The 20,349-nt window shown below is 46.2% G+C and overlaps 1 protein-coding gene across 1 annotated transcript in view; it reads left to right on the top strand.

Moving 5' to 3' along the window:
• The window catches only part of PDE8B (phosphodiesterase 8B), a 1,129,923-nt gene that overhangs the window by 771,684 nt on the left and 337,890 nt on the right, over window positions 1-20,349 (top strand). The window contains exons 7-8 of the mRNA XM_086960753.1: window positions 4,537-4,625; window positions 15,218-15,296. Of these exons, the coding sequence (XP_086816879.1) occupies window positions 4,537-4,625; window positions 15,218-15,296 (168 nt within the window). The remainder of the gene's footprint in view (window positions 1-4,536; window positions 4,626-15,217; window positions 15,297-20,349) is intronic.

Below are 20,349 nucleotides of genomic sequence, written 5' to 3'. Positions count from 1 at the left end.
GAGGGAGATGTCCAGGCTGCACGTTGGCTAGACTGATTCAGCCTAACAGAGCCCTCACATACATCACCAGCTTGGTCGGTGATGAAGATGAGACTATGGACAACTGCAAGGGCATAGAAGACAAGATACTATTGTACTATAAAGATTTCTATTCTACTAAAGTCTCCCCGGATACTGCTACTAGTAATATCTACTTGGCCGAAATTGCCTTAGTTTTTCTGAAGACGGCACATAGGGAGTTTTTTGGCAAAGCCATTCACGGTGTACGATGTGGATCAAGCCTTACAAGCAATGGATGGGTTCAAAGCGCCAGGTTTAGATGGCTTCTCCGGCAGCTTCTATACAACATTCAAGCAGACACTAGCCTCCCATCTTATAGATGTTTATCAGGAAGCAATAGAAACAGGTGTTCTCCCCCCAACTCTTCATGAGGCGGTGATTACACTAATACCCAAGGCAGGTAAAGACCCCCAGAGATGGGGCTCAAACAGGCCATTATCCCTATTGAATTTTGATTATAAGATCCTATTGAAAATGTTATCTACCAGGTTGACCTTGATAATTGATCAGCTGATCTCACTCACCCAGGCGGAGTTCATCCCGCACAGGTCCACCGCTTTGAACCTTCGTAGTTTGTTTGCCATATTGCAATGGATCTCAACCACGCTCCCAGCAGCTGCAGTACTGTTGGATACCGAAAAGGCCTTTGATTCCCTAGAGTGGTCCTTTCTTCGGGCTACGCTGATAAGTCTGGGGATGCCGCCCAGGTTCATAGTAGTGGTCTCGCTATTATACAAGCTCTCAACAGCACGAATACAGGTGCTGATTGATGCCTGGCAACCATACAGGTTCTACTTGCTGGATCACACATCTGTAAGTTCTCAAACGGAAGAGGGTGCCAGCCTACAGAGAGACCCGAGCAATTAACCTACCCACCTGGAGAGGGGTTAGAGTGGTAAAAAAAAACTATCACTGTGTGCCCAAGCAATGTGTGTGTAAATTGTGCTATTCATGAATACTATGTATACATCTGGACCACGGAAAATTGCATATGTCAAACATGTGTCTTCAAGTGTACGTTTTTTCTTTGTACTTTGTGAAATCAATAAATAAAAGGTTTTTGTTTTTTTAAAGTATAGGTGGGAAAAAATTGGCTAGGGTGAGCTCATTTTCTTACCTTGGCCTGGAGTTCGATGACATGTGCACCTGGTCATCCTGCATTAAAAGCAGGATAATCCACTATACCCAAGCTGTAGGCACTACCTTATTGCTTGCCACGTCTTTTGGCAAAAAGACGATTGCCTCGATTTTAGAGCTATACAGCCAGAAATGCCTACCAATTCTAACCGACGGTATGGGTATTTGGGGATGTAGAGATGTAGGGGCAATGTAAGCTGGGGAGAATAGATTCTGTAGCCTGCTACCAGGAGTTGCCCCTTTGACACTCCATTTTTCTCTGCACCAGGAGCTAGGTATGGAGTACTTGCAAGATATTATTAATTTTGTCCTCTTGGTCCTTTGGTGCTCAATTTGGGCAAACAAGAAAGCTGAGCTCAACTGGGCAGTCATTAGAGACTGCTTGTCTTGCACCAATGGCCTGACATTTCCATGGTTAAAATACATCAAAGACTTGTTTTTAACTCTGGGTTGTGAACATTTGTTTGAGCGCCCGAGCCCATTATGAAAAAAGATAAATACTGGGTCCAGGATAGCTTTACTAAGCATAGACAGGCTACTAGGGAGTAAGTGGAAGTGACCAAACCCCTGGTTAGAGAATATTGTGTAATCCAGACGTTGCCTGCAACTGCTCCCTATTAACTCTTTATAACAAATATGTAAGAGAAAGCATATTGGCTAGGTTTAGATTAGGTTCCATATGATGGCTAATTGTTTCTATTAAAACAATACTCTACTGCAGACATCAGCGCTTGCCCATGTGATGAGTAATCAAGTCAATCCTTATTGCATTTTGTTTTCTTTTGTGGTTATTGTTTGTCGTTCACAAGGAGGTTTTTATTGCTACTGTTGTGTAGGTATACATTTTTCACAAAGCCACCCTACTCTGTTTACACCAACGTAATGACTATGACATGTAATACTTAGCTGCTTGTTTTCGTGATCCTTACCTGGAAGCTGGATAGTGCGATTTGTTTGACGCTTTCTCCATGATTTTATTGCATTGTATAATGAATAGATTGTAGTTTTGGGTCTTGTACTAAGAAGTATGCCTATTTCACCAATTACTCTGTACTCTATAAATCAATAATTGTCATTTTGCTATTCATTGTATTTAATGGTGTGGAGCAGATATTGTTACTGCATCCCATTACCAGAAATGAAGTTAAATGAAGTTAATGAAGTTAAATGATTGAATTAGGACATTAAATACTTGTGTATATATATATATATATTAGTAAGATTAGGTGTTTGTTGGTATATATACATGTATGTGATGTATATGGGTAAAAAATGTCTTTAAATCTTTGACATTTTGTGTGTACTATGATGTTTTTTTAAAAGATTTACATATTGTGTGTACTATGATGTTTTTGTAAAAGATATTAATGTTTCACGTTATCTAAACATGGTATTGTCATGAATGTTGAATGTTTACCTTTGTTTAATATATGTGTTGTTCTGAAAAAAAAGAGAATTTCCCCAAATAATTAACAAAAGTGTTGAAAGAATGGGGTAAATAAATAACCCCAACCACCAAAAGCACAGAGGGGCATATTACCAAAGGTGGCGATAGGCAATTATCGCCGATTTAGTGGCCGCGTTCGGCCGCTAAGCGGCGATAATTCTATCGCCCTATTAGCAAGCTGTCGCTAACTGATGTTAGCGACAGCTTTTAGGCGATAGCGAGTGGTTTGGGGCCCGCTTTGCATGTCAGCGATGTTTATCGTTAATGATATGCAAAGTGAGAGTACCCAACCAGTCGCTAACGTCGCTATCGCCTATTAGCAAGGCAGGAGTAGCGTTGGAAATATTCACGCTAAGCGCGAATATCTCCAATTACTAACACCTGCCCAGACCAGTTCTTAGCCATGTTATCCAATGGGAGGTGGATAACATGGCTAAGAGCATTTCGTCGCTAAAGCGTGAATATCGCTGTATTCCGAGCGATATTCACGAATTTTGCCACTATCGCTGGATATTTTAGCACAATGGAGAAAAACGTTGCTAATAGCTTGTTTTCTCCGCTAACATATCCAGCGATAGTCAGCGATAAAAAAATCGTTGCTAAGCCTATTTAGCGATAAATATTGCTACTTGTTGGTAATATGCCCCAAAGTGCGGTTTCTAATGATAAAGAAATAGGATTCCAGGTTTTTTTCTTGTTAATACATTGATAAATGGCCCTACCTGGGTCCTGTCCACTGGGCCTAACCCCTATCTTAGCTTAACTTTCTAAAAGTGGCATTTTCATAATTGTAACTTAAAATCCAACTTTACCATTTAAGAGGGCTTTGAATTACAAATCTTTAGACATCAAACTTAGCTTTACTACCTGTTCTCTATTGAAATGTATCACTTATTAATTGTAATAAGTCAATCCAATGTTAAAATGCACAAACAGGTTACAGTGACCAGCATGAGACATGTTTAAAGGCCAATCTGAGTGGGTGATGTAAGGAGTGATGCAGGCCCACTACTAGAATTTAATTTACTTGAAGTACCACAATACTAGGAACTGACAAGTAAATTAAATGTGTCAGTTGGGTGTAAGTCAATGTTACTATGCTTAAAGGAGAGAGCTTAAGCACTTTAGTACTGGCTTGCAGTGAAAAAGGCTGCAGAGTCCAAAAGCCAGCAGAAAGGAAGTCTGCAAAAACAGCAGGCTGGAAGGCAAACGGTTGGAGGAAAACCACGTCAAGGGTACAGACAGGGCAATATCATGAGTCTTTCCCCATGGGGGTTAACAGAGCCACTGGAAAACAAGGGATCTATTTTTCAAAATCTTGGAGAAAATGGGGAATCGCTGAGGGAATCAGGCCCAGAACTTACGATTTTGGGGGCCTCTAATGAGGCCTTATGAGGCTTTTCACTGCCAAGAAAATTACGTAGAAGAAAGTTTGGAATAATACCAGTGCTACTTTCCAAAGGTTTTTGAAGTACGTACAGCCTGTTTGGGAAATAAAATTGAGTTTAATAATTTTTGTAAGCTATGCCATATCTTATTTCATAAAAGTAAATCCAGTGTTTTTATTTTGATCCAAAAGCTGGTTTAACCACCCATGTTGCTCCTCCAGCCAGGGTATATGTATTTGAAAAGTCTCTGGCTGTCATGTTTTATTTTAATTTATTTTCTTTTTTTAAATAAATCATTGTTAGTAAGTGACACATTATCCCATTACCTATTTGTTGTTCAATCACAGAAATGTTGTGCAGTACCTTGGTATTCAGTAATGTTGGCAAAATTAAAGTAAAGTTGATTCATATAATTTCTCTGACTGGAAATACATGTACTGTATGAGCAAGTTGAAAATCATTGTCACTTGACTCATGCTATTGGCTTTTTCATTTTTATTGCAGAGATTTATGGAGAATCACAGTATGATTGCTTGTTATAATGAACTGATTCAGCTAGAACACGGGGAGGTGCGTTCACAGTTCAAGCTGCGGTATGTAAGAGAGGCTGAAAACAAGCATGGTCTGTTTTCCCCAATCAGCATAAACATTGTTAGAGCACTTCATGTTAAAGCACTTTGTATTATGTTGATCTATTATATTTGTTTGTTCGGTGCTAAATGTATTTGTGGTGTGAAATCAATGATTATGACATGCTCACGTAGATTTGAGTATTATGAGAGCATCTACTATTTGGTAAACCGAAATTAGGGCCCATTAGGATGTCGGGCGGATCGCCACCGCGATGCAGGCGGTGGCAATCCCCCCGACATCCGACCCCGGCTGCCACCTATTTCCCCCCGCCATAATACAATGGCGGGGGGGACCGCAGCGGACGTAAACACCGTCCGCTGCTTTTCTGCCCTGGTCGCTTAGCGGCCAGGGCGGAGAAGGGTTCAAATGGATGGCGGTGTCTTCCAGATACCCCCAGCCATATTAGGATGGCCTCATGCAGATGCCTTTCCGTGGCGGCAGTGCCGCCACAGAAAGGCATGCGGTCCTTACTTTGGGGGCCCCCTACGGGCCCCCATGGTGAAGGCAAGAGGAGGGGGTGCACATGGGGGGTACCTGTGGTACCCTCCTGCATTTGCATACACAAATTGGCAGGCACCGCGCGGTGCCTGCCGCTTTGTGTATGCAAATGCATGCCTGCATATTTAACATTGCGGCGGGCGGTGGCGCAATGTTAAAAATGCATGAGGCGCCCACCAGTCTGGCGGGCACATCATAATTGGCATGGTGGGACCGCCGCTCACGTCGCGGACGGTCCCATTTTCCACAAGGATGGTGGGCGGGCAAAGTCCGCCCGCCATCCTAATGGGGGCCTTAGTTGGCTGAGCCGTCTGAATATATTAGCTAATTCGGGGTTTGGATCGCACATCTTTGTGCACACTTTTTTGGATTCATTTACCTTGGCAGAAGAAAAAACAATGTACATTTGCAAAATAGAAGATAGTGCCGAAGATATATAATACGAAAACCATTGTAAGTATATGTAACTCCTTGCTGGTAAAGTTGTTAAGCATTGTACATTAAATGATAATCTCAGGCCCTCATTTCTTAAGAAACCATCTTATCCTCTGCTCACCCTTCATTGTTTGCAATGCAGCGCGGTACATCACATACCACCATTACTCAATGTTTCTCAATGTGTGGGGGGGTTAATCAATTCAAGGACTAGGTATAGCCTTACAACAACACTTGTTTTGAAGATAAATTGGTTGTCAGGTTGCATTACTGTTTCGTCGAAACAAAATAAGATCAAGTTGACAGAGTGATATTAGAATTGAATAATCTGATATTGTTCTAGTTATATTGGTCCAAAATTCAGACATTGACAATTACAAAACATATGTAGTTAGTGAGCATCTTCAAGAATACATCTAGAAGTCTTAGGGCAGTTTCACCTAAGCAATTTCTGTAGTCTATAGTATGTCTGATTCACTATCTTAAATGTATGCAAGCAGAGATATGTCATAGCCCATGTTTACAGACATAGTAATGCCATCATTGGTAATATCCCTGCCCAGTATAGTTTTCCATTTCAAACACATGAGTTCCAGTCCATCCTTGACTTGTGCCATAAATATATTAGAGTTCTCGAATTTCGAATTGAGAGTTCTTCTTGTACAGTAAGCACAGAAATTCTATTTGGTCAATACTTACATTGTCCAGGCTAAGTATTTGGGGAATTCAAGGCTAGGGCGAAAAAATTAATCCTGCAACTCACAGAATGGTCGCAATACACCTCTCTGAAATAGTTGGCCAGCAACAGTCAGGACGAGTTCAAACCACTGTTTAAACATGTAATCTTGAAAAATACTGGGAAGGAGTAGGTTGCTGAACCGAGTAGAATATCCATTTAATTAGTGTATTTCATAGTTCTATAGATTTTACACCATGTCTACTATTATTGGTTGTTCTAATCATAATTTTAAATCAGATTTTTCTAAAAACAAAATTTGGATATTTTTTTTTTTTTTTTTTTTTTTTTTTTTATTAAATTTTTACTTTATTACAACTCCAGGTCACATACACAGCCAACATCGCCTACAACCCGGAGGCCGGCGGCATCAGGAACGGGAAAGGGGAGAAAAAAATAAATAAAAAACACACCTATCAAACCCCTGCGTAAAAGTAAATGACACAGCCGTAACATCCAACAGCCCAAGGGCCTGGCGGCAAGAGCGCAGGCGCGGAACCAGTGTGTAGAGGTAGCAGAACATATCAGCTACCACCGGAGAGCCATATTTTGTAAGCAGGATGCAAGCACCGCAATGCAAACAGAGTCAGACCCAGGTGTAATAAGGCGTGTCAGAGTAGGAGGATCGACATAGCCATCCGGGAGGGACTGTGCAGAAACCCAGACCCAGAACAGAACAAACCCACCCACCCCCAAAGAAGAACCAGCCAGACTACCTAAACCCGCGTCCACCACCCACCCCCCACCCCACACTACCACCATTAACCCTCCAGCTAGGCTGAGGGGGAATGAACAGTCGCCCGCGAAGGCGAGATGATGCTCCAAGAGGGGGACAGTGGTTACCGCCAATCAGCGTGGCCGTCTCAAGTCACATCTACCTCACACACCTCAAACGCCAGGCGAGAACCATCATTCTGACACAACGTGGAGGTTATCAACCATCATACTCCTCAAGCACAGCTGCAGTAGCCCCATCTTCCTGTAGTACATCAAGCTCCACACTCTCTGGGTCCGATTCATCACCCTCCCTCGCAGTCTGGAAAGCCCGAAACATACCCCAAAAGTTTTTGGGTCTACTCTTGGGCGGTAGGAGTTCACTATACATCTCCGATTGTGTGCAACAGTAAAGCAGGTCTGTTTCCCATCTTTTTTTGGTAGGGACCGGCCCCCGCATCCAGCATAATGCTAACAGCCGTTTCGCCATGAGCAGTGCCATGTCCGCGAGTCGTCGCAGAGCCACAGGGAGGGGTTTTGAAAAACCAAGTAAGGCGAGCGCCGGGTTGGGCAAGAGCACCTCACCAAGGATGGTACTGAGGTCCGCAAAGACTTCCACCCAGTATTTGTGTATTGCAGGACAAGTCCAGGCCATATGGAAAAAGTCCGCCGTGTGAAAGCGGCAGCGCTCACACTCCGCTGAGTCACGAAGGCCATATCTGTGCAACCTCTCAGGAGTGTAGTAGACTCGCTGCAAGAATTTAAAATGCACCAGCCGGTGCCTGCCGTTGAGAGAGATCTTCCTAGTGTTAGTGGCACAATACCTCCACATGTCGTCTGAGATAGGAGATTGGAGGTCAGTCTGCCAGGCCAAGCGGGCCTTGGAGGGGGAGCACTGCCGCTGACCATCGCCCAACGACCTAAGAGCCGTTATCAATTTGCGCGCTGAGGGGGTTTTGATGACATAGGTAAGTTCCGGCACTACCGGTGGTTCGGCGAGGCCCGGGCCCAAAACGGCCAGAGCCGCTCTGCGGACCCTGTGATATTGGAAGCGATGCAGCATCGTCGCCCCGGGACAAGACTGAAGGACGTGATGCAGCGTTTTCAGAGTGCCCTCTGTAAAGAGGTCCCCCATGGTAACGATGCCAAGGTCACGTAGCGCCGACAGGACACCCTTCTCCGTTAATGGAGTCAACCAGGCCGCCCATTCTATCCGGAGCAAAGGTGAATACAGCAGGGAGCACTCGCGGGGGCTGATCAGAGCATGCCAAGCATGATTCGTGGCAGCTATGGAGTCCAGATTGCCGACCCGTCTATCGGGCGGATAGCACACCATCGCCGGGAGCGGGACAGGGTCTGCAAAGAGCCGCTCCAATTTGACATGAGGTATGTCCGGGTCCCCGTGAATCCACGTATGAAGGTGGGCACCCTGTGCGAGTCTGTAGTATCGCTCCAGATCTGGCGCCCCCAGGCCTCCCTGTTCGTAAGGAAGGGTGAGCGTTTTCCACTGCACCCGCGGCTGTTTGCCTCCCCACGCTAGGCGGACAAGTGTCTGCGTGAGTTGCCGGAAAAAGGTTTTGGAAAGGACTATTGGTATATTCACGAATAGAAAAAGGAACCTGGGGAGCACCACCATCTTCATGAGTGCAATCCTGCCCATGAGTGAAAGTGGGAGCTTAGACCACACCTCGACGTCATCCGTCAGTTTGGAGTAGGCCACCCCGTAATTCTCGCGGATCAAAACCTCCGGATCTGTATGGATGCGTATCCCCAAGTAGCGAATGGAGTCCGTGGTCCATTGCAAGGGGTACTCCGAGTCAAAGGGGAGCGTCACCGGGGTCAGGGGCAGTGCTACTGATTTGGACCAGTTGACGCGGAGGCCCGATAGAGCCCCAAACCTCACCACCTCTCGCAGCACCGCAGAGAGGTTGGTCTCCGGTTCTCGGACATATAGTAGAGTGTCATCTGCGTACGTGGAGATACCAATTTGGTATGTCGGGAAGTTGATCCCTTCAAACCGGTGGTACTCTCGTATAGCGCAGGCGAGAGGCTCCGCCACCATAGCATACAGTAGCGGGGAGAGGGGACAACCTTGGCGCGTGCCCCTCCCAATTTCGATGGGAGCGGTGACCAGGTTACCCATCCTCAATCTCGCAGTGGGTTTGTAGTAAAGGGCTCCCAGCATTTGCAAGAACGGCTCCCCGAGGCCGAATTTACGAAGGACCTTCAGCATGAACGGCCACTCGACCGAATCGAAGGCCTTCTCCATATCCAAGAATATGGCCACAGCCTTGCTTTCGTGTTTGACATGCTGGATCGTGCCCAGGACTGTGCGGATATTGTACGTGAGATTGCGAGAGGGAACAAATCCAGCCTGCTCTGGGGCGACCAGATCCGGGACCAGCAGCGAGAGGCGAGTCGCAAGGATTTTAGCATACAGTTTCGCGTCCACATTGATCAGGGAAAGCGGCCGGTAAGAGCCACATTGGTCAAGGGGTTTGCCAGGTTTAGGGATGGTGATGAGCAGCGCCTCTCTCATGGATTTCGACATGCTGCCCTGCTGGCAAATATCGTCGAACAAGAGCATCAGATATGGGACCAGTTGCGCCTTGAAGGTTTTATAGAATGATACCGTGAGGCCATCCGCACCAGGAGCGCTGCCGGATTTCATGCTTTCCAGTGCCTCCGTTATCTCCTCCTTCTGGATGGGGGCCATGAGAAACTCCCTTTGCCAGTCAGCCAGGAAGGGCATCTGCAGGTGGCCTAAATAGTCGTCGATTTCCTCTTCGAGGTGTGCGTCCCTCGAGGAGTAAAGGGTAGTGTAGTAGGCGTGGAATTCCGCTAAGATATCCTGCTCCTCCGTGACCACCGCCCCAGCAGCTGTCACCAGCTTCTCGATAACCAATGGGGGCCTACTGTTGCGCATAAGTTTAGCAAGGAGGGCACCAGGCCGCTCCCGTTCCCCATACGCCCGCGCCGTCGCGTATTTGCCCATATGTTGAATTTCCCTGTCCGCCTCCTCCTGAAATTCATCTAGTAAGGTTTTGCGCTCGACTGTAGCAGCCGTGTCCCCCGAGTCCGCCGCCCGACCCTCCAAGGTCGCTAGCTGCGTTTCGAGCAGCTGTAGGCGCCGTCTGATGGCTTTGAGCACTCCTGAGTGCTTCGCCATAGTCATCCCCCTGATGTAAACCTTAAACGCGTCCCAGAGAACCTGAACGCTGTCCACCGAGCCCACATTGGTCGCGAAATAGGTCTCTATGTCGTCTGCGAGTTCCCCTCTGAAGACCTCATCTAGGAGGGAGTATGGGGGGAACCTCCACGTGAAGGGGGGGATCCTCTTGGGAGGAGCAACGAGCAACAGGAGCAAGGGTGAGTGATCAGACAGTGTGCGCGGGAGGACCGTGCAACCCTTAACCATGTCGAGTAAACTGCGGGAAGCAAGCCAGTAATCAATGCGTGTGTGGATGTTGTGGTAGGCCGAGTAGTGAGTGAACCCACCCCGCCCCGAGTGTTTATGCCTCCACACATCAAATAAATCAAGTTTCACACATTCAGACAAAAGGAGGGACGCGGATGGCACAGGGGACCTAGGGGGACCCGCAGATCTGTCAAGGGCCGGGTTCAACACTAGATTAAAATCCCCTCCCCACAGCATTCTAGATCCCACAAACTGCCTGCAGCTGTCCGCAAGCGAGGAGTAAAACTCCGGGGAGTCGTAGTTGGGGCCATACACATTCACCAGCAGGAGATCATGTTCTGTTCCAACACAACGTGCAATCACAAACCTCCCCTCCGGGTCACCTGCCACTCGGGTCAGCGTCAGTCGGGATCTGGGATTGGCCCATGTGAGCACCCCCCTGGCATGCGTTGTGAACCCCGCGGAGACACAAGCGGGGCCAAGACCCCTCACCTGTAACATAGGGCTGGAAGGCGGCAAATGTGTCTCCTGCAACAAGGCAAGGTCAATGTGATGGCGTTGCAAATAGGCCAGGACCTTCCTGAGTTTGCGGAAGTCGTTGAGCCCCCTCACGTTCCAGGATAGCAGTCGCAAAGAGCTCGGAGAGCCCTCCGCACTCAGTGATTCAACATTAGACATAGCAGATTAGAAAGTAGAAGACCGCAGAGCAGGCAGTGTGGCAGACACAGTGCGGTAGTCGGCAAAAACAAACCCCCCACCCGGCAAACCCCGGACCCCAAACAGCATGTCAGCAATAATGCACAAACAGTCAAGGAAACGCCCCCCCCCCGCCCACAGCCGACCATCCCCAACCCGGTCAGACAGGAATCATCACCACCCAACATCCCCCCGTGTTCAACTATAAACTGTATAGAACCCCAAATAGCTCCCGAGGGAGCCGGAAGCCAAAAGCGCAGAGGCAGAGGGATCTAGCCAGCAAACTGCTCAGCTGGGAAATCAGAACAAGTAACCTCTCGCGTGCTCCCATCCCGCCCCCCGCCAAAAAGTAATGAGCCCTGCCAGCTCTAGTCTTTACAGTTCCGCAAAACCAGTCTCTCATGTAGAGGGGCCTACCCCCGACCCCCCCCGGCAAGTGGAGCGGCCTCCCACCCAATCAACGGTGTCACCCAACCCGATCAGGAGTAAACAGGTAGATCTCACCCAAAAGACATATCTCGGTGGGTCCACACCGGTCGTGTGTAAGTCTTTGCGCCGTCCAGTGCCAACAGGTCAGCAGCGTCCCTCATGTGCTGGGCTACTCCTGGTCACTCAAGTGGGAGGAGGCGCCTGGGTCCTCCCGCCTATTCCCCTGATTGTTGCGGTTGTCCCTCTCCCAATCCTTCAAGGATTTCTTAAGATCCGCTGGGTCAGTAAAGAAATGTGAGTGACCTTGCCTGTTGATGCGAAGTCTCGCAGGATACAGCATGGCGTAGTCGAGCCCCAGGTCCCTCAGCTGTTTCTTGTAGGGGGCGAAGCGCTTCCTCTCCTCTTGCACTCTCGCCGTGAAGTCCGGAAATAGGGAGATGGCCATGCCTTCGAATTGTAATTTCCCCTTTTCTCTGGCCAGCCGCAACGCCAAGTCTCTGTCCCGATAATTAAGCAACTTTGCTACGATCGGGCGCGGCGGGAGGCCAGGTTGTGGTTTCGGTCCCAGAGTGCGGTGGGCCCGTTCAACAATAAACATAGGGGAGAATGCATCTTCCCCCAGCAGGGTCCGCAGGAGTTTCTCCACAAACAGCTCCATTTTACCGGTGCTAGTGGATTCCGCTACGCCCGTAATGCGTAGGTTGGAGCGCCTCGAGCGTGCCTCCAAATCTTCTGTCTTATCTTGGATAACCTGGAGCAGCCGATTAAACTGTTTGCGATCCTTGTCCCACTCCGTTTGAGCCTCTTCCGCCTCCGTGAGCCGCCTCTCTGCCATGTCCAGCCGCTCCGCGTGTTTGTCTACCCTCTCGGACATGCGGTCCATCCGGTATGTCAGCGCATCGATCTTGGTGCTAATCTCCGTCATGCTGACTTGAAGACCTTTCTCCATCGTCCCAAGCATGGCCCGTATCTCAGAGCATAGGGAGGACTCAGATGTCGCAGGGCGCAGCGGGGAGGTTTGTGTTGTCCCCTCGGCTCCTTTCGCTTTCCTCTGGTCGAATGTCAGCTTCGGCTGTGACTTGTCTCCTTTCACCATGGTGGCTCTAGTGGACATGTGGTCAACAGGGTCAGACGCGTGGAAACTACCACTCGGGATTCTTGATCAGGGTCAGCAGTGGGCGCAGGGTCGTGGGACTCCCTCGATCAGGGCGATGTGTCGTGGGGCCGGCGCCCAAGATGGCGGCTCCCCGCCCCAGAATGCCAATCCAAACGTTCCGCAGAACGTGGCGTCGGGCAGTGCCCTGTACTGTCCGGCCGCCCAGACGGCGGGCAAAGTGTCACAATGCTCGGGATCCGGGCGCCCACCGCAACTCCGAACTCCTTCCTCCTAGTGGCGCTAGGTGCCGGGTGTCGGCGGACGGTGCCCCTCGCCGTCAATGTAGTGATTCTCCTCGGGGCCTCCCCACAGGTGGCAATGGCTCCGTGCACCCCCTGGCCGCCCTCTCCGCACGTCGCCTCCAGACAGGGGGATGTCTTCTCCGCAGCGCCTCAGTGCCGGGCGCAAGCGCTATCGCCGTCCAGGAGACTCCGTGGGTGGCCGGGTCCGCCGCGGGCACGCACGCCGCACGTACCGCGACGCAACCCGGGTTGCAGTTTAGGCAAGGTCGGGGATCGCGGCCTGGGTCTTCGCCGCTCCGGGTGCTGCGGCACAAAGTCGCACCGCGTCCAGTCTCCGCCGAACAAAGGGGCCGCCGTCTCACCGAGGGGTCGCCCAAGAGTTCCCCACAGGTTTCAGTGCCGGCAGGGTCGATGAAGGATTTATTGCCGAGGTTTGGCGGGTTAGCGGCAGGGAGCTCCGCGCTCGCGCGTCTTACATGGACGCCGGCTAGCTCCGCCTCCCAAAATTTGGATATTTAATGCTAACCAGAAATTGTTCTGAAAATCCTGTCCAAGACCCACATTGAGGTGAATTTTCTGTCAGTATTGGTGCACACATCTGATATTCTTTGTGCCATGGATGCCTGATAGTATATCTTAAAGTCAGGGGGTTCAAACCCGCCTCTCTGAACAGATAATTTCTTAATTTGTATAGCTCTTCTTGCCTTGCGATAACCCCTTTAAGAAACTGTTACTGACTTAGGTTAAGCACCTAAGATCAATAGTAGGGATATACAGGGCTGTAGATCGGAACAGATATAGAGAATTTTAGCAAAATAGTAATTTTAATAATGTTACATCAGCCTAGCAGGGTGATACGAAGTCGATTCCAACTCCGAAGCAGTGGAATTACTTAGTCTAATAGGTTTAAGGTATGTTTTTCACAATCTGGCTAACATTGCTGCATACCTGAATACCTAATTAGTTGGATGTATGATTTGCGTTTTGTCTGTATTTATTCTGTAGCCTGATACTTGACCGAATCATGTTGCTTTGGGGCACATGCATCAACATTTGTTTTTGCGATTCCTTATTTGCGAAAATAAGGAATCGCAAATAAGGTATCGCAAAACCTAGTGCATGTAGAAATCGCTTAAAAAATAGAGATTTCTAAACATTTCTTAATTGCGACTCGCAATTTACGAATCGCAATTCAGGAATACCTCCCCATTCATTCCTATGAGCCCTGGGGCCTATACGAATGAATGGGAAGACTTTCTCAATTTGCGAATCTCAATTAGAGAATCGCAAATTGAGAATGCAATTTCAAGTGTGCCAGGGTGTCAAAATGACACCCTGTTCCACCCCTGAGATTGATCTGTGCACATATGTTGCGCACACACATGCCCTAAGGGCATGTGTGTGAGCAACATGAATCTTTGAAAAATGCACATAAGTGCATTTTTCAAAGTTTTTGCAAATTACCATGAAGTTCAACTTCATGGTAATTTGCTACTCCTATTAGCGAAATCGCTAATTTTTTTAACTTTGATGCATTGCATTGAAGGAATCTCAATTTGGGATTCCTTAAATGCAATCGCAATTTAAGGAATCTCAACTTAGAGACCTACACAGAATATGCTTATTAAAATATTTTGCATGCTAATCTAGTTGGAAAGTTACACTGAAATGTGTGTCTACTTGATGGGCGCAGTTTAGAGGCTTGCTGCATTTTAATCCCTGTAGTAACCTCCTTCAACAACCCCATGCCACAAAACGTGCCCAGAAAACATTAACCACAAGGAACGCACTGATAATAACGTTATCATTGGCTCTCGTATTCTAACGTCATTTTCATATGGACATTAGACTAGCGATATACCATAAATGAATAAAAACGTGACCTGAAGTGACCAGAAGGCCACATGGAAATGCTGCCTAACACTCCTCTCATAAGTAAATACTTTTATGTAGCCTTGCATTTAAAAGCCAGTTTGTTGTATTTTGTTATTTGCATTTAAATCCTCTTGTTCTGTGCAGTGTGTACCCTGTTTATGCCAGATGCCCGCTTGCAGTCGTTGGTATTGACCAGTAACATTTCAGGTTCACATTTTGGGACTTCAAGCACAGTAATTGTCATTTTCATGTCTGTTCCCAATTATTTGAAAATCAAATCAAATGCTATATGTGTTCAGTGTTCCAGACTCCAATAACTGCTACATTTATCAGGTCTCATTTGCTCTCTGCAGGGCAAGCAATTCTGTATTTACTGCACTGGATCATTGCCCAGAAGCCATAGAAATTACAAGCGAAGACCATGTCATCCAGGTATGTAAAGACACCTGTCGTTAAGTTTATAGTACTGATTCGAAGTATTTAAGTAAGTGGCCTTCTTTTCACCTGCTGTCTTTTGAGTGTCGAGTTTGTTGGCACTTGCCGATTAAGAAATATGCTCAAAGGAAAACAATAAATGGCCCCTTTGGTTGACTATGTATCACACTGAAGTGGGTCTTTAAATTCTAATCTAAAATATGATATCTAAAAACAAGCCAATAACACCTCTGCATTTGTTCCTTTAGATGTTGTAGGTAAACAGGTTTCTTGTAAGCAATATTTTTGAGGCGGTAATGAATGTGTTATCCAGGGTAATTGTAGCGTTTCTGACAAATATCTGCGATCCACCCGCAACAAAAAGATTCATAAAGCATCAACGTCAGGGTGTATGATTTCACTAATATATTGAATATTCAGTCGGCAGTGTGGACTGGTCAAAAGTGACCAATGACTTAATGTTGGCTCGTAGTAAACGCACACTCTGATGTCCTTTGAAACCGAAAAGAAGTGTACCTCTGTGTGATGATTTTTATTACTACCAGGATCAAAGGGAGACAAATCGATTGACCATCAAATACTTCTTCATTATAAATACCTATACATTTTTAGCACTAGCATGTGTTGTTATTGTTGCATATTTTCATACAGAAGAAGAATATTAGGACTTCACTGACAAACGTACAAACAAAACAAGAAGAAAATCTTTGCTATTTGTGCAAATAATGAAGATGTTACGATTGCTGTGACTGATCTCCCTTTGGGTTTGAGGGGGACTACGCGAGCGGTGATGGTTGCTGGTTTGTGAGCTTTTGGTGACAGATAACAGGACCTGCTAGTAGGCGTTTAGGAAGGACGTCCCACCGGTACTAACGCCCCTCACTGGCAGCCATTCTCCATGCACATATCAGAGGACTGAGCGCCCCTGCACCTACTCCCTCTTAGTCTGACATCAGGCTGTTTCAGGTGCTGAGCCTCATTGTCTGCCACTCTTGGGATTCTTGGATATGTTTTACTCTCTACAAGATGCTGTGCTTTTGGGTCCACGAGCAAGTGGAGGAGGAAGTGGACAAGGCGGAGGCCTTTCTTTGTTCAAGGTAGTCACTGGAATGCTATCTAGCGCCTGGGGGTTGGTGTGTCGGTTTCTTGGTGCCCTAAGGATAATACACTAATTCAGATAGGAGGTCGTGTAAACTTTGAATTTTGATCGGGGGGAAGACTTCTTCTTTCACAAAACTACTGCCGCGGGTACCTTTTATGTAGAAGCGTTTGCCTGCAAGCTTTAACTGTATTACTTTCCTAGGAAGCCCTAGGGGACCAGGGAGTACTTAGATGCTTGGATGTTAACCAGCACTGGATCAAACTCAAGAGTTTTGCATGCTCCAGGGTGGAAGTCACTTGTCAGAGATGTGCAAGAGTGCCGCGCCATATGTCTTCTAGGCTGCTAGAAAAAGGTAATGTGTTTCCGGAAGCTTAGATCTCAAAATATTCTTCAAACCTAAAAGCTGAGTCACAGAATCTCTTATTTGTAAGTTTTGGGCTGAGAGTAGTTTTTCCAGGTTTGTTTATGTAGAGATGGTTTTCAGACTCAAAAGATAATATGTCAGCGATGGTCATAACCCAATTTCATTCCTAAAGGTGTTGTGTTCCAAATATGCTTTTTGCAATCTATGTTGAACCTCACCAGAGTATTTAAATGTTCAATATTTGCTTTAATGACAGTGCTTTTCACAGCCAGTTGCACCGCATGTGACCCAGTGGTTTGTTAACCCTATACAAAAGCGTTTTGTGCTTCCCAGACTCGTGTTCACAACCCAGATTTAAGCTATGGGGCCGATTAAGATATCGGTCGGAAATTCTGCTGACCGGCTCAGTCTTGGAATCGTTTCTGACCAAATCGGTTTCAGGGAGTCCGACCGACTTATTAGGATGCTGTAGAACATCGTTCGGTTGGACTCGCAATGACTTCAATGGGGGCCTGTGTTCCGAACGAGAACACAGTCTCACATTGAAAAAAGTGGTGGTGGGGGAAAACCTTGCACCGTGTGGCCGGCACATCTTGGTGCCTGCCACACTGTACATGGTTGGAAAGAGGGGTCCCTTTGGTACCCCCCATGGGCCCCAACTGGAGGCCTACAGGTGAAGGGGGGCCTGCTATGGGCCCCCAAAGTCAGATTTGGACAGCCATATCGTGTGGGGAAGACCGATTCGGAATGGCTGTCAGAATTGGCCATCTTAATCGCCAGTCAGAAACCATGTCCATAGAGCTGTACGATTCGGCTCCGAATGACTCAGGCTGTCCGAACGGTTTGCTTGCATTGTAATCGGTTGGTTGGAAATGTATCCGATTCGGTTGGAAACATAGGCTGCTTCTTCTGGGAAGTGAGGAAAGCAAATTCCATATTGGTTAAATGTAATTGCCTCAGGTTAGAATTGTAGTTTGGAAAACACTCCAATTCATGAATGTAAAGCTCTGAGGACTTTTAAGTGAAATGTGGAGATTACATCCTACCCAAGAATGAAAATAAGGCTCTGTTAGTGTCTTCACAGCCAGTGTATTAGTGATAAGCAGTAACTAACTATCCTACCAGGACAGGATGAGTGGCGGTGAATCTTCAATTTGCAATTATCTGAGACAACTAAAAACAAAGAAACTTGGAATATGAGTATGGCAGATGTTTTCCACCAAAGTGTTCTCATAGTGACATCAAGCAGACAATAAGAGTGAGCTCCTGTGTCTGTTTATGTTGGTCAAGACCATAAGCATATGGTGGCAGAACTCGTGCTCCCAGATCCGGAAGGTGAAAAGATGCCCTTTATTCACAGTAACTCATTTACAGATTTGTGGGGTGTATGGCCTCATTTAAAACTGATGCCCAATTCCCCCCAGCATAGAGGTGGCCAATAGCAAATTTTTCCCACCTCCCTCTGGTCTATGGAATGAGAAAAAAGTTGGAGGAAGGCAGAGAAAATCATTATCCACTATTCTTCTTTCTGCTTATACCCCAAGAAACCCAAGCAAGGTGGGGGCACACCTGGTAAGCAAGCGCTACCACTGATGTGTACTTTTGTTATTCAACTGTAGTTACATGATTGAAATGGTTTAGAATGTGGTAATCGTGCAAATGGTTGTCCAGGAGAGCCAGACACCAAGAGAAGATTTTTATTTGTGTTCAAAAAATATACTATACAGTGTTAAATAAATGAGTTCTACAGTAAATGTCCTGAACCCCACAGCAGCATTATTTCCTAATTTACACAGAAAGCAAAAGTACACAAATAAGATCGTGACCTAGGAAGCCCCAAAAATTATTTTTGGAAGTTTAATAGACAAAACTTTCAATTGGATACAGTCAGTGATAAGCAATAGTATAAAAATGACTTGGGGTGCATCCTACCATGAAAAGTAAGAAACTAAGGGCCAAATTTCAAAAATCTAGAATTGCGATTTCCGAATTCCAATTCTTATATCTTTTAAATAGTTATAGCTTGTGGGTTGTAAATTGACCTACCTCATGAATATTAATGAGGCAGGTCGCAACTTGTGAACCCTTTAGGAATCTTAGCCATCACCATGTCAGTGATTACATTTTAATAAAGCGAACTTTAAAAAATAAATTCTGCACATTTTCCTTAAAGGAAAGCAGGATGCATTTAAAAAGAGAAAATTTAACTTTGAAGTTTCATTTTTTAGGAGTATATAGTGGTCTGTTCATTCTGAAAGCGGAGGAAGTCTGTTGGGCAGTATCTGTAGAAAATTAATGATTTGAAACCGTAATTCGGTTGCAAAACATTCATACATAGCTCTGCAATTCTATATTTGGAAGGGACGCCATAAAAAAGCCCCTTCGAAATACAGTATTGCTAAAATTTAGCAATACTGGCACTTCAACTAAACACGATGTAGGTGCTGCCACCTCCATAGCCCTTATAAATGCTCGTTCGCTCGGCAAGCATAGGCAGGAAATCTTTGATCTTATAACTGATTTTAAACTAGATATACTGTTCATCACCGAAACATGGACGGATGACACTTCACAGCCAGACTTGGTAATCGCTGTTCCAGAGGGATTTAAAGCCTACTGTCAGGACAGGCCTAAACAAAGAGGGGGTGGGCTGTCCATAATTGCCAGAGATTCATATCCTGTCAGAACGACATCTATTCCATCCACTTCCTGTGAGGCCATGCAATTTGCTATCAACATTTCCCCCTTGTTTAATTTCAAGGGAATACTAATATATCGTTCTCCAGGATCAAAGACGACCTTCCTGTCCAACATAAACACCATGATGGAATCTGTAGCCACAGAAAGTAGCTTTACGGTTCTAGGTGACCTGAACTTTCATTTAGATTTAGGTCACCTTACCGATTCTGCCGCCCTTATCTCTGATCTAGGTACCCTAGGGCTAAAACAACTCGTCACATCCTCCACCCATCAAGCAGGCCATATTTTAGACCCCATTTTTTCTAACCTAGAAGGATTGCAAATTACCAATATTTTGCCTATGCCCTGGACCGACCACTTTGCAATTTTTTCAAATATAGCCACCAATAATCACTGCAATAGCAATCCTCAACCTATACCCAAACAATCTTTTAAAGATTGGGAAAATATAAATCAAGATGATTTGAAGCTCATACTAGAACAAACCCACCCAGAGTTCGCATCAGACCCCAATCTAGCGCTCCAGCAATTATACGACTGGATGGGCCAGGCAACACACCAATCAGTTCCTTCCAAACAACATTCGAGTAATAGAGCCAAACCCACCGCCCCTTGGTACAATGACAAACTAAGGATACAAAAACAGATAAATCGTAGTAAGGAAAGAACTTGGAGAAAAGACTATGATATTAGCAGTAAATCTGTCTATAAGGAATCCTTAGCACTTTACAAAACCATGATTGCGGAAGCAAAAAAAGAATACTACAGTGATCAAATTGAGAAAGCCAAGAATTCAAGCAAACAACTATTCTTAATTACCAAAGCATTATCAGGCAATTCCCCAGACCTTACTCCCCCCCGTCACAACTTTTGTGTGACTCTCT

Source organism: Lissotriton vulgaris, chromosome 3_1 (assembly GCF_964263255.1).
Source record: "Lissotriton vulgaris chromosome 3_1, aLisVul1.2, whole genome shotgun sequence".
Lineage (NCBI taxonomy): Eukaryota > Metazoa > Chordata > Amphibia > Caudata > Salamandridae > Lissotriton > Lissotriton vulgaris.
This window is presented reverse-complemented; position numbering and strand designations above follow the sequence as displayed.